General features: G+C 35.9%; 1 protein-coding gene across 2 annotated transcripts in view; it reads right to left on the bottom strand.

The window, feature by feature from the left end:
• The window catches only part of IL6ST (interleukin 6 signal transducer), a 47,917-nt gene that overhangs the window by 28,847 nt on the left and 3,125 nt on the right, over positions 1–15,945 (bottom strand). The window contains exon 2 of one of the 2 annotated variants that reach the window (XM_008570038.1): positions 2,610–2,688. The exons of the other annotated variant lie outside the window; for it this stretch is intronic. Coding sequence (XP_008568260.1) covers positions 2,610–2,673 — 64 coding nt within the window. The 5' untranslated portion in view covers positions 2,674–2,688. The remainder of the gene's footprint in view (positions 1–2,609; positions 2,689–15,945) is intronic. 2 annotated transcript variants of the gene reach the window in all.

The raw sequence follows: 15,945 nt of genomic DNA, 5'->3' as shown, positions 1-15,945 counted from the left end.
TTAATTAAAAAAGGTATTTGATGAAGTAAATGAAGATGAAGAAGTGTGGTTTAGAATATACTATAATGGATATTAGAATGAACATTATGAAATTGCTGACATTTGGCTATTTTCCATAGGTTCAAACTAATAAATTTGTAATTGATTACTCATATATAAAAAACACTAAGAAAAAGTCAATGAAAGGGAGGTCTTAAGTAGAGTATGTAGAAGTGCCTGCCCTCAGTTTTTGGGGCAGATTATTTTTTAGAAAGATGGCCACACCTGTATACTTATCCCATCCCACATCTTCTTACAATGCTACTTCTTACAATGCTACTCCTTTCACAAAGAGGTAGGACTTACATTCTCCCTGCCCATCTCAGATCTCTGTGTGGGTGCTTATGTCTGCTCCAGCCAATGGAGGGTGCTATGTGATTTCCAAGGCTAGATCATTAAAAGAATGCAGCTTCTGACTTGCTTTCTTTCTCTCTTGGGACATTTGTCCTTAGATCCCAGCCATTGTTGTAAAGAAGGCAAGGCCAAATAAAGAGGCTATGTGTGGTGTTCTGGCCAACAACCCCAGCAAAGCCCTCAGCCTATAGCCAGCATAATACCAGACATGAAAGTGAAGGAGCCTGATTCTAGCCCCCTGTCTTTGACTATTCTAGCTGAGGTCCCAAACACTGTAGAGCAAAGATGAATCAGTCAGGCTGTGCCTGCCTGTCTGTATGCCTGACCTATATAAACCATGAGAGATAATAATTATTGTCATTTTAAGCCATGAAGTTTTAGGGTATCTGTGAGACAGCAATAGAAAACTAATGTAGTCCTGTTATTTGCATTTTAATCAACAACTTGGGAGACGACAGAGAGAGACACATACTTATCAAATCAGCAGAGGACAGGACTATGAAGAATTGCCAACATTTTCGATGAAAATGTTAGGATTCAAAATTATGTTGTTGAATGATTAAAACAATAGCCTAAAACTAACAAAATGAAATTTGCAAAAGAGGAAACATCTCCTATTTAGGTTGATTATATATATATATATGTATGATGAGGGAGAATTAGCTTAAAAGTAATTCATCTGAAAACAACCTGAGAATTTTCAGTGACCACTAGTTTTTAACATGAAACTATGATATATCTTAGTTGCCAAAAGGCTGTGTTGCTTTATAAAAATGATATTCAGATCAAACTAAGTAACAGACTCACTATACTCAAACTATGTCTAGTTCCACTACATCAAATTAATTTTTTTCATAAAGTACATTTCATTCAAAAATAATCTTATTAATAAATATACAACTATCCTTTTTATAATGCTTAGTGTGGGGTATGCTTTGTCCAAACGCTTTCTATACTCATATGTTATCTCATGTAAACTTCACAATAAGCATAGGAGGTCGTGACCATTATTATCCCCATCCTATAAAGGAGGAAACTGAGGCACAGATTAAATGACTGGAACTTCTATAGCTGGTAAGTAGGAGAGCTAGGATGGTATTATATTTTAAATGTGATATAGGCAATCGAGAGAATAATCAGCACGCACAGGGTTGGAAGCCACATCCTATAAAGAATGATTAGGATAACTGGGTAACTTTAGTTTGGGGAAGTGGGCTTAAAGACACAGGAAAGCAGTCCTTCAATACTTGAAGAGGTGAACAGTGGGAAGAGAAAAACTGGCCTACTTTAGAACTAGAATTAATGGGAAAAAGTTACAAGAAGGAAAATTTGCATTCAAGAATAAAAAAGGGAAGGCTGGCAGTTAGCTCAGCTGGTTAGAGCACAGTGCAAATAACTCCAAAGTCCAGGGTTTGATCCCTATACTGGCCAGCCACACCCACTCCCCCCACCAATACATACACAAAAAAGAATAAGAAGCGTTTTGCTAAATAAGAAGGATTTTCAACATAAGCTTTTTGTCTCTTGTTCAAAAAGAAGTTGCATTTCTGAATTTAGAGAGGGACTGATTTCAAGCAGTGCTTCTCAAACTATCTGTGATGAAGATGAGTTTTTTCTCCCAATCTGTCCCAAATGTATACTTTTGTTCTATATGTGTTCAATGACACTAGTCTACTGATTACGTGCTTGGGTGTCATAGCTATGTCAACTAAACATTTATTCTTAATTTCTGTATTTATCTCTTTGTGGACCAATAACAACCAGATCTCAGATAGCCATTAGGCTATGGACTACAGTTTGAATAGTAATGCTTCAGGTACCTCTTCATTCTGGTATCGCAACCACACTGCTCAGTGACACTTTTGACAATTAAGGAGTGAAGTACTAAGAGTTAACAGATTTTCCCCTATTTCTTTATTTAAAAAAAAAAACAAACACTTTTTTTTCTTTCCCACCTTGAAGTTTTTGTTAGTATAGCTAAAGAGCATGCAGGATTTCTGAATGACTGAATGTGACAACTCAAATTATACAAAACAGATTATCAATAGTATTTTTACTTATTAAAATCACTTTAAGACAATATTATTCTCTCAATAATAATCCCAGAAAGAATAAATATATAAGCATAATTATACAATTATTAAACATAAGCTTAATTATATAACTATAGAAAAACTTATAAACCTAACTTGTGGAGTTGGAAGTAGGAACCTTACCTACAGATCCAGTGATAAGGAAAATAAACAAGGCTTGCACTAGCCAAGTCTGCAACATTAACATCTTGCATAGATATTTCTGTAACAAACACATGTAATATTATTGTTAATATTTTTTTTCTTATATATACTTAAGACACAATCCTTTGTTTCCATTGTGTAGTTGTTTTCTAAAAGATGGTAAAATTATTATGAAAATTCAGAAAACAAGTTGAAGTCTTCAGAAAATATTTTTTTATTCCCACTGAAGTTACGGCTACATAAAACACTGCTAGAAAACAATTTATACTTTAAGGTCAATTAAAAGAGCAATCCTGTTTCCTTACTACGTGAAGTCTTACACTATTAGTACAGAACTGTGAGGCTGAGAACTTCAGAGAGACAAATTTCTGCATGGCAAAACTTTACCATAAGTGATCTCAAAAGATACCTGACAAATGGAAAAAAAAATGTTTGTAATTTCATAGCATTACCAGAAATATTCCCTAATATAGTGAAGAATGCCTACAAATCGCTAAAAAAAAAAATTCTACTACCTTTTAGAAAAACGGACAAAATGATTTGAATAGGCAGTTTATGGAAAAGGAAAAACAAGTAACTCAAACATATGAAAAGATACTTTCAACCTTACTCAAAATGAGAGATGCAAATTAAAACTACCCAGATAGGAATGCAAAGTGATACAGACACTCTGGAAAACAATTTGGCAGTTTTTTACCAAGTTAAAAGCATACCGTTAGACATGGGATTTCTACTCCTAAAATGTACCCAAAGAAAAATAAAAAATACATGTTCACATGGAGACTTAAACATTTATAGCAGCATTATTCATAATAGTCCCAGACTGGAAACAACCCAAATGTTCATCAACTGATGAATGGAGATATTTGTTTATCCATATCTGTACAATAGAATACTGCCCAGCAATAAGTGAATGAACTAGTGATAAACACAATAGCATGAATGAGTCTCAAAACCATTATGCTGAATGAAAGAAGCCAGACACAACAGGCTATGACTATATAATTCTATTTACAGAAAACTCTAGAAATGACAAAACTAGGGTGACAGAAATCTGCTCGGGGGTTGCCTGGGGCTGAGGTAGAGAAGGGGAATACATGTAAAGGGGCACAAGGGAACTCTCTGGGGTGATGGAAATATTCTATGACTTAATTGTGGTGATGATTATAAGACTATACATTTGTCAAAATTCACTGAATTGTGTCTAGAATTATGAAGGCTCTGAGATTTTATCCTACTTGCAAGCTAATAAGTTAGCTTGCCATAGTTTCATGGATACTAGCAAAAGACAGGAGACTTCTGAGTCAGAGACAAAGGACTTAATTACTCATAGCAACAGCAGTAGTTAGAGTATGAGCATTTTCTTGTGCCAGTTGCCTGAGCCCCAATTCCCACAGGGCACTGTGAAGAGTCAGGTGACACATGCACATGCAGAGGTTGCCTTATAGGAGAGGAAGGCAGAGCTTTAGAAACCCAAATCTTTAAAAATGAGCAGGAGGCATGCCTACCCTTTACTCTAGAGGGAGACATTTACCTCTATCTTTCAAGGCTGTAACCCAACCTGCCCTTTGTGGGGAAATACCATTTCTATCTTCGAACATCATTGAAAAAAGATAGTTAAAAAGAAAAAAAAAAAAAAGAAGGCCAGTTAGCACAGTTGCTTAGAACACGGTACTAACACTAAGGTCTAGGGTTGGATCATTGTATTGGCCAGCCACCAAAAAAAAAAAAAAAGATAATCCAATAAAAAAGGCAGTTCGGGCTTTTGCTCATAAGACATGCAGAGATGTGGGAGACCCACAGGTTTCCTATAAATTGTACATTAAAAATCAGTGAATTTGGGCCAGCCCTGTGGCTCACTTGGGAGAGTGTGGTGCTGATAACACCAAGGCCACAGGTTTGGATTGCTATATAGGGATGGCTGGTTAGCTCACTTGGGAGAGCGTGGTGCTGACAACACCTAGTCAAGAGTTAAGATCCCCTTACTGGTCATCTTTAAAAAAAAAAAAAAAAAAAAAGGCTGACTTTGATAATATTTATTATATGTGTACTTTTTAAATCTCTGTCTGCTGTTAGGCTTTCAGGTTTGCATAAAGTATCCCATTTTACATATCTTCTTAGCTTCATAATAAAATAGTACCATAAACATTTGTGTAAGAGTATACAAATATCCTAGTGTTACCACATTTTCATACACATTTGCAAATATTATTGGCTCACTCATGTCTAAGTTGAACTTCCTTGATGTGTATGTAATGTCACAGACCATGAAAGAGACATTTTGTTGATTTGACAAAAGCAACAAGTAAAGCAGTTCTTTAACAGAGTGAATCTTTTGTCTTCTACTAGCACTGAGTTAAACCTACTGACTCTTCAACTGCCAAACTGTTCTATGCACACAGAGACAAAAGTTCATTTTAAGATTTGCTCAGTACTAGGTTAAATTCTAGCATAAGCACTAGTGACTCCTCTTTCAAATATAACAAGATAAGGCCGGCCCGTGGCTCACTCGGTAGAGTGCGGTGCTGATAACGCCAAGGCCACAGGTTCGGATCCTACATAGGATGTGGATTTGCTCACTGGCTGAGCGTGGTGCTGACAACACCAAGCCAAGGGTTGAGATCCCCTTACCGGTTATCTTTAAAAAACAAAAAACAAAAAAAAAAAAAACAAATATAACAAGATAAGACAAGATAAGATCAAACTTAGGCAAGTGGTTGAATCCACCATTACTGTTTCATATACATTAAGCCTTTGATATAACTTAAAAACATATAAGGAATTAAATTTATAACAATGATATTTTTAAAATGTTAAATGAAAAAAAATTGGAAAAATGTCATGTGAAAGTCCCCTACAATCCCCCAAGATATAACTACTGTGAACATTTTAGTGGATATTCTTGAAAAATTTTCTGTGCATATATTATAACTTTTTATTGTATAAATATATACTTTCCTATTTTACAAAGAGGGGATCACACAAGTGACAAATGTTCTATAACTTGCTTTTTTCACTAAACACTACATACTGGACATCTTTCTAAGTTAATACATAAAGATTAATTCTTTGTAGGCTTTGCTCATATTCACCTTCTCATAGAGATTTTCCCTAACCACTCTGTATTGCTTATTTCTCCTTTCCTGAGTTTTCTCCATAGCCCTTTAACATCATCTAAAATAGGCTGACAAACATTCTGTAAAATGTAGATGATAAATACTGTAGGCTTTGTGGGCCTTAAATTCTCTGTTGCAACTGGTCAACTCTGTTACTAGAGTGCAAGAGCAGCCATAGACAATGTGTAAATGAATGGGTATGGCTGTGTTCCAACAAAACTTTACTTACAAAAATAAGCTATAAACCGGATTTAGTCTTCAGGCCATAGTTTGCCAATCCCTCTTCTAAAATACCATATAACTTACTTATTTTGCTTATTGTTTGTTAGGCGTTGAACTGTGTCCCCCAAAAAGGATATGTTGGAGTCCTAACCCGCAGTACCTCAAAAGGTGATCTTATTTGGAATTAGGGTTGTTGCAGATGTCTTTCTGGAATAGGGTGGGCTCTTAGTACAATATGACTGGTATCCTAGTAAGAAGAGACAGACATACAGGAAGAATGCCATGTGACAACAAAGGCAGAGATTGGAGTGATGCAGCTGCAAGCTTAGGAATGCTAAGAACTCACTGCTACCACTAGAAGCCAGAAAGAGGAAAAAAGGAGGATTCTATCCAGAGTCTCAGAAGAACTTATAGCCTCCAGATCCTTGAGAGAACACATTTCTGTTGTTTTAAGCAACTTAGTTTGTGGTACTTTGTTATAGTATCCCTAGGAAACTAAAACATTGTCTGTGTCCCCAAAACAGAATATAAGCAAATGAGGCAGGAAATTTCGTCTATTTTGTTCCCTGCTATATTCCTAGAATCTAGAATCATACCCAGCATAGTAAGCACTTAATATATTTGTTGGATGAATAAACAGACCTCCTTATTTTGAATATGTGCATAACATATCAGTGTATGAAGATCCCCTGATCTGCAGGGGATGTATACATTCCAAGACCCCAGTGAATGCCTGAAACCACAGACAATACCAAACCCTACATATGCTATATTTTTTCCTATACACACGTACCCATGATACAGGTTAATTTACAAAGTAGGCAGAGTAAGAGCTTAACAATAGCTAATAATAAAACAGAATTATAATAATATATTGTAATGAAAGTTATGTAAATATGGTCTCTATCAAAATATCTTATTGTACTGTCCCGTGGGTAACTGAAACTGCAGAAAGCAAAACCACGGATAAGGGAGGTCTATTGTACAGTAATTTAACCAGTCTCAAGTCTTCATATGGACATAGGCTTTTATTTCCTTTGGGTAAATACCTAGGAGTGGAATGGCTAGACTATAGGTGTATGTTTAGCTATATATATATTTTTTGGTGATGTGTCTGTTCAAATATTTTGTTCACTTTTTAATTGGGTTGTTTGTTTTCTCATTATTAAGTTTTGAAAGTTTAGACAATAAATTCTGGATATAAAGCCTTTATTAGAAAACTGATTTGTAGGGCTGGCCCGTGGCTCACTCGGGAGAGTGTGGTGCTGATAATACCAAGGCCCCGGGTTCGGATCCCATATAGGGATGGCTGGTTTGCTCACTGGCTGAGCGTGGTGCTGACAACACCAAGTCAAGGGTTAAGATCCCCTTACCGGTCATCTTTTATAAAAAAAAAACTGATTTGTACATTATTTTCTCTCAATCTGTGTCTTGTCTTTTCATTCTTTTAACAGTGTCTTTTGAAGGTCAGAAGGTATAATTTTTATAAAGTCCAATGTATTAACTTTTTTTTTTTGTTGTATCTAAGAAATTTTTGCCTCATCTAAAGTCACAAAGGTTTTCTCTTAGAAGTTTTATAGCTTTAGGTTTGCATTTAGGTCTCTAAACTATTTCAGTGGTGTGAAGTAGGAATTCAAGCTCATTTTGTACATATGGACAGCCAATTGTTTCAGAACCATTTGTTGAAAAAACGATCATTTCTCAAGTGAAACTGCCTATGCACCTTTGTCAAAAATCAGTTGTCCACATATGCGTGGGTCTATTTGTGCACTCTTAATTCCAGGGGTAGGCAAACCTTTTATGCAAAGGGCTAGAAAGTAAATGTTTTAGGCTTTGTGGGCTATGAGGTCTCTTCAGAACTACCAATCTACTGTTGTGGCACAAAAGCAGCCATAGATAACACATAAACAAATGGGGGTGGCAGTGTTTTAATAATACTTTATTTACAAAAACAGAAGGTGAGCTGGATTTCATCTGTGGGTTGCAGCTTGCTAACTCCTGCTCTATTTATTCCATTGATCTATTTGCTTACCTTTATGCAACTACTACATTGTATTGACTATAGCTTTGTACATCTTAAAATCAATGTTCTGTGTACACTTAAAAAGTGCTGCTGTTGGGGCTGGCCTGGTGGCGCACTGCTACAGTGCGCTGCTTGGGAGAGCGGCGGTGCTCCCGCCGAGGGTTCGGATCCCACATACAGACCGGTTCCCGCTCACTGGCTGAGCGAGGTGCGGGCACAACACCGAGGGTTGCAATCCTGTTGCTGGTCCTGGTCCGGTACGGGCGCGACACTGAGGGTTGCGATCCGTTGCCGGACACGAAAAAAGACCAAAAAAAAAAAAAGTGCTGCTGTTGCTGGATGGAGTTTTATATACAAGCCCATCAGGCCAATTTGGTTGATGGTGTTGTCCAAATCTTCTATATCCTTATTGTTTTTCTATCTACTGACTTGGTGTTGTCAGCACCACGCTCTCCCAAGTCAGCTAACCAGCCATCCCTACATAGGGATCCGAACCTGTAGCCTTGGTGTTATCAGCACCATACTCTCCCAAGTGAGCCACGGACCATCCCTGACCCCATGTATTTTGAAGCTATGCTATTTGGTACATAAATATGATGAGGTCCTCTTGATGAACTGACCCTATTTATCTTTATGAAATGACCTTCTTTACCTCTGGTAATATTCTTTGCTCTGAAATCTACTTTGATACCACTATAGCCAATCAAGTATTCTTTTGATTAGTGTTATCATGTTTAACCTGTTTTTTCATATTTAAAGGACTTTTTTTTTTTTTTTTTTGTAGGTAGCATGCAGTTGTGTCCAATCTCTGCTTTTCATTTGGGTGTTTGGACAAGTTACATACTTGTATGATTTTTGATATGGTTAGGTTTAAAGCTATCTTCATATTCGTTTTCTACTCCCCTTGTTCACTTTTTCTGTCCCTATTTTTGTTACTTGAATACTTTTTATGCTTTTATTTTCTCTTCCTTCTTGGCTACTATTTCTTTGTTATGTTAATGGTTGCTTTAAAGTTTATAGTATACACCTTTAATTTAAAACAGTCAGTCTTCAGTAATATTATGCCACCTTACGCATAGTAAAGTATTTAATAATATACTTCCATTTCTCTCCTCCTTACATCTGTGCTATCTTGGCGTACATTTTACTTTTGTAAAAACTTCACATGTACTTTACATGTGCTGTAAACTATATTGTCATTATTTTTGTTTAAACAGTTAATTATTTTAAAAAAAGACTTAAATAATAAGAAAAAATTCTTGTTAGCTGGCTGGTTGGCTCAGTTGGTTATAGAGCAATATTATAAGACCAAAGTCAAGAGTTCGGATGTCCATACCAGCCAGCCGCCAAAAAAGAAAAAAAAGAAAAAAGTCTCGTATATCTACCCATGTAGTTATCATTTATAGAGCTTTTAATTCCTTTATATAGATTCACATTTCCATTTGATGTCATTTTCCTTCTTCCTGAAGGAATACCTTTAACATTGTTTGTAGTATGGATCTGCTGGTGATAAAATCTTTTAAGTTTTGTTTTTTTTTTTTCCTTTTTGTCGTTTTTCCTGACCAGTAACGGGATCGCAACCCTCGGTGTTGCGCCTGCACCGCGCTCAGCCAGTGAGCGGGAACCGGTCTCCACATGGGATCCGAACCCTCGGCGGGAGTGCCGCCACGCTCCCAAGCGGCGCACTCTCTAGTGCGCCACTGGGCCGGCCCTTAAGTTTTAATATATCTAAAAACCCTCTATTTCCTTATCATTTTTCACAAATAGTTTCACTAGGCATAGATTCTCAATTGAAAGATTTTTCTTTCACTACTTTAAAAATGTAGCTCTGCTAATCATCTTGTTTGCATTGTTTTAAAGTCTGCTATTATCATTTTCTTTGTTCTTTGGTATGAAAGGTGTCTTTTTTCCCTCTGGATGTACATAAAATTCCTTTTTTATCACTAGTTTTGAGCAATTTGACTATGATGTACCTTTGTGTAGCTTTCATCATGTTTCTTATGCTTGAAGTTTGTTGGGCTTTTGGATATGTTGGTTTACAGTTTTTATAAAAAAACATAATATATCTGGGGCTAATTATATTCCCTACTACTAAGGCAAGACCCTCTGTATACTCTGTCCAAAGTCCCATGAATCAAGATATTTTCCAATATGGCTGATGATAACAAGTACTGTGTGGGAACATGAAGCACTGTTAACTCTAATCCTTTCAGGAGGTTCTTTCCCTGGCCTTCGGTAGTTTCTTTATATGAGAACACTGATCAGTACTGAGCTGAATAGTTAAAGGAGACCTCTAAATCTTTCCAGAGTTCTCTCTCCTTGGAGTCCTCTCTTCTCCAGTATAAAGTTCCATTAACTCTAGTCACTTTGGTCTCCTCAGCCATCTCTTTAACTCAAGAGTTTCCACTAAGCTCAGCCTAGGTTTCCCCCACTTTGTGCCATGATCTGGAAGCTCTCTCAAGGCAATGTGCTAGCACAATTATAGGATTCACCTCATTTGTTTCCTGTCTTTAAAGATCATAGTCTTTCATTGACTGATGTCCAGTGTCTTGGTAATCATTGTTTCATATATTTTTTCCTGTTTTTTGGTTGTTTCAGGCAGGATGGGTAAATCTGGTCCTTGTTACTCTATCTTGGCCAGAAGTGCAAGTTGCACAGACTTTTGGATATGAAATCAAACAAGTATTACAAACAAAACAATTGCCAAACCATTATAAATATTGGTGTAAAAAGCCTAAACAGTTTTGAAAACAAATCCAAAATGTGAATATTAATAAGCATTTAGCCTAAAAATGAAGGCAGAAATAAATGAGAAAAAGTATTAAAGTTACTCACTACACTAATAGAAGAAAAATGACACGATCATTCCAATAGATGCTTGAAAAGCATCTGATAATATTCAACAACTATTCACTTAAAATTTAAAAATGACAACAAAGTGTCAGAAAACTAAGACTAAAAGAGACTATCTTTATCTTGATGATGTACAATGAAGAAGATAAGAGCAGGGCCTCTGGAACAAGACTGCCTGTGTTCAAATCCCGACTCCTCTATTTTTTTGTAAAACACCTTAAGCAAGTTTTCAAATATCCCTCACTTGCATTTTCCTTATCTGTAAAAATGGGAATAATACCACCACCTTCCACCTAGGAATGTTAAATAAATTAATGAAAATGAAAATGAAATAAATCAATACAAATAAAGTACTTAGAATCTGTCTGGCTCATAGTAACTACTCAAAAAGAGCTGTCATTATTAGATCAACTACTGTTGTTGCTGCTACAACTATCAGAGACATATAATAAGCCTCTGTAGGTTTAAAGGTAAAAAGTAGAAGCATTCCTATCAAAGTCAGGACTCAGAGAAGATGCTTGGAGTCATGGCTTATTCAACACTGTTCTACAGGGCTTAACCAAAAATATAATAAATAAATAAGGACATAAGAGTGGAAAAAAGCTGTAGATGATATGATCATTTATCAAGAAAAAGAATGAGAATTAAATAACAAACTATTAGGTGATTGAGAGTTTAACACAGTAGTTGAACAAAAGATCCTCAAAAAATAATAGCTCTCCTACACACCAGTAATAATCAATTAGGAAATGTAATAAAAAATAGTTCCGGGCCGGCCCGTGGCTCACTCGGGAGAGTGCGGTGCTGATAACACCAAGGCCCCGGGTTCGGATCCCATATAGGGATGGCCGGTTCGCTCACTGGCTGAGCGTGGTGCTGACAACACCAAGTCAAGGGTTAAGATCCCCTTACCGGTCATCTTTAAAAAAAAAATAAAGTTCCTCTCACAAGAGCACCAAAAACTATAATATAATCGAGGCAAAATCTAATCAAAAGTATGTAAGAACTTTATAAAGAGAACTATAAAATGCTACTGAAGGGTGCATTAATAAGATCTAAATGTCACAAAAGAAAAAAATAAATAGTAGAGATGTCAGTGCTTTATAAACCAATATAAAAATGCAATGTAATTTTAACTCAAATAGCATAGGTTATTATGAAACTTTACAAACCAATTTAAAATTTCATGTAAAATACAATGAATAGTGAAAAGCAAATTTTCAAAAAGAAGAATAAAGAGAATAGCTGTATTACCATCTATTAAGACATACTAAAAGACAGAGTAATTAAAACACAGCATTGGCACAGAAATGGACAAATCAATGGTACAAAACAAAACAGACTCAAGCACACAATTGTCCCTTGTTATCCACAGGGGACTGGCTCCAGGAACCCCTATGATACCAAAATCCATGGATGCTCAAGTCTCTCATATAAAATGGCATAGTATTTGCACATAATCTATGCACATCCTCCTGTATACTTTAAATCATCTCTAGATTACTTATAATGCAAATGCTATGTAAATACTTGTTATACTGTATTGTTTTTTATTTGTATTTTTTTTATTATTGTATTGTTATTTTTTTTTCCCAAATATTTTTCTATCCACGGTTGGTTGAATCCACATATGTGGAACTGATAGATACAGAGGGCTGAATGTATACAAGAATTTAATATCTAATTTTAAAAAATGCATCTCATATCACTGGGAAAAACTGAACTATGCAATAAATAGTACTGGGACAACTGGCATCACAAACAAAAAATAAAGAGCCCTATTTCACCACAGATACACACATACACTCCAGACTGATTAAGGACCTAAGTACAAAAGCAAAATTATAAGCATATTGGAAGAAAACATAGAATATGCTTATGATGTTAGAGAAGACGTTTTACAAATTATCACTGACTCTGTTAGCCAAATGAAAAGGTTTAAAGGGCATTTTGATGAATATCCATGTTGTTACCATTGCTTAAGAAACAAAATATTATAAAGTCAAGGGTTTGGATCCCCTTACTGGCCAGACACCAAAGAAAGAAAGAAAGAAAGAGAACATTACAAACATAAACATAATTGAAGCCATATAAACAGTACTTGCCCCTAAGAAATTCAAAGTTTAGAGAGATAGAATCCGTACAAAATGCTACTGGAGCACAGATAATACCCAATTCAGACAGGGTCCAGGAGAGCCCAGTCATGAAATAAGGGCAAGGGTTTTAGACAGAGGAAATAACATACACATGAGCTATTCATCATCTGTGATTCTAACTGTCAAGTGAAGATTACGAATGGCAAAATTTCAGAGCATGCCAATCTACCAATCAGAGAGCTATCTGAAAACACAGCTCTGCGTTAGCAGGGCTGGGATGGGGAGAAAATGTAAAACCAAACATCCAAACAAAAAGAGACTGTGCAGAAGACACCAATATGAAATGTATTATTGAAAAGTAATGATTAAACCATTCTACTTTACAGCAAAGGATGAAACTGATTACTTAGAGAAAATGAAATTTGGAGGCAGAGCATTCAAATTTTAACCGGGCAAGATATATTGTGCTGAAAGGAATGAAGCTCCTGCTCTGGATACGTATATATGCAGCTTTAAAATAATAATCTATATACTACAGCCATATTTCAACAGATGTAGCTCTTATTCATGATCAATTAGCTGACTTTATCTCTCACTAAATCTCACTAAGATATACTAGATAGCCACAGAATAAAAAAAGGAAGAGACTGTAGCCATTGTGACAATATCACAGGTGTCTGTGAAGCCTTTCATACTGTAGACGATTCCTGCTTCTTGGATTTCTCATATCTCCTGATTTACACATAACCATGTAACATGATAGTATTTGGAGTCTTTCCTTTATCCACCTGCCTGTCCCCTTTACTGAATTCTCTGCTAGCTTTTATCTCCTGGCTACAAATGTACCTAAAGATAAGTATGTGGCATATACTTTTCTTTTAAAAACTTCTTTCCAACTTCTTTGAAGACATAAGACTTCAACTACCACCTTCAAACAAAATAATTTCAAGAATCCTGGCTTAGATCTTTCTTTTAATTCCAGTTACATATAATCACCTTAAATATTCTGCCACTGACTCAAATCAATTTAAGAGGTTTACAATCAGAACAAACATATACACATGCTCATGTGTATATGAACTCACCCATTTTTTTTAAAATCACAGGAACTTACCTTTTTCTCTGTCTACAAACTCACCCTCTCCAATAGCTTAAGTCAATAGAATCCATCATAAATTTTCTCAGTTACAAATCTTATCCAGTCTTTTCTCATAATGTCTTCCTCACCTGTCTCTTTTTTTACCCTCTACCACTACAAAAAACTAATGTGGGTACTGATCACCTCGATACTTACAACAGCCTTCCTGCTTCCAGTCTCTCTCCTCCCTCTCAAGCATTTTGAACATTATTGGTGCGTGAATCTCTCTAAATTACTACTTTAAACCCATCACTCTTCTCCTCAAGACTTTTTTAAAGGGTGAATAACAATGCCAAATATTTTAGCAATTTAAGAACCTAACATTTTGGTTTCAGTGTGCCTGTTCAATCTATTTTTTCCAATATTCAAGACTCGACATTCTGATAAGTTCTTTCCTCAGACTTCTCCCTCAAGCTACCCTTCACTATACTTCTAAGAAAGAATTGCAAGCAATCTGGCTTTTATTCCAATCATGCTGAAATTATTTTTGTAGTTTCCCAATTGCACAGCAAATATTTAAGCTCCTCATTTTGCTTGACTTCACCATGCCATTCACAATGAGGTCTTACTTTTCATCATTCCCTACCAGCCATGCCTATAGACTCTTAGCTCAAGCCACAGCAAATTACTAGACTTGCCTCTGACACACTGTGTTCTTTCAGTCTGTGCTTCTATATATACATCCCCTGCCTCTACTATACCTTTCCTGATTCTGCTTTGTGCTACTGTTTATAATCTAGATGAAACATCTCTTCTGTGGAATTTTCCCAGACTCTACAAATATCTTTGCTCCCAGTACACTCTTATATAGTTCCATAATTGGATTTGTAACACTGCACTGTAATTATTTTACGTCTTGATATCCTCAGAATCTAACATACTTTGAGGCACCTAGTAAACAATTAAGATTAAGTTTTAAAAGACTTTCTGATGTAGCCGTACTATTCTACTCACTGTCACTCAAGGTTATTACATGAAAAGGCAGCATGTGTCATGGTTAAGAGCTCAGACCCTGAAGCCAGGCTAAGTATGAATTTAGGATCTACTATTTCTTTTTTTTTTTTAAGATTTGAACACATTTTTATTGTTGCATATTTATGCTCTAAGCCATTACCCTATACAGTATCACCTTAAAGATTTGGGGCATTTCACACAATTGTAAGGCCATCAGGTATCTTAAGCCAACTACCCTTTAATTAGCAAAATTAATTTCAAAGAGACAAATCTCAAGGCTACACAAAAACACTTTTATCTTTTTTTTTTTTTTTGCATATAATAGGCATTTATTTTTATTTTTTTTTCGTTAAATTTTTATTTTGTCAATATACAATGTATATGATTATTATGGCCCATCACCGACACCTCCCTCCCTCCTCCCTCTCTCCCCTCCCCCCCAAGAATGTCCTTTCCGTTTGCTTGTTGTAACAACTTCATAAAAGTATAGTTGTTATATCTTCTTCCCCACCCCACCCCGGTTTTTTTTTGTGTGTGTGTATGTGGGTGAATTAGTTTGTTTGTTTTTCTTTTTTCTTTTTTTTTTTTTCGCTCCCACCAATGAGTGAGAACATGTGGAATTTCTTTTTCTCTGCCTGACTCGTTTCACTCAATATTATTCTCTCAAGGTCCATCCATGTTGTTGCAAATGGCAGTATTTCATTCGTTTTTATAGCTGAGTAGGATCTACTATTTCTTATTAGCTAGGCAAGTTAATTAACTTTTCTGTGCCTGGGTTTCCCTATGTGTGAAAAGAGGATAATAAGTACTTCATAACATTATAAGGATTAAATGTATTAATATGGGCAAAGTGCTCAAAACAGTGACTGGAACAAAATAAGCATTAAATATGTATTGGTTATAGGGCTGGCCC

Source organism: Galeopterus variegatus, unplaced genomic scaffold (genome assembly GCF_000696425.1).
Source record: "Galeopterus variegatus unplaced genomic scaffold, G_variegatus-3.0.2 Scaffold562, whole genome shotgun sequence".
In the NCBI taxonomy this organism is placed as follows: domain Eukaryota; kingdom Metazoa; phylum Chordata; class Mammalia; order Dermoptera; family Cynocephalidae; genus Galeopterus; species Galeopterus variegatus.
Note: the sequence above shows the minus strand (reverse complement) of the source record. Positions and strands in the feature narration are given on the sequence as shown.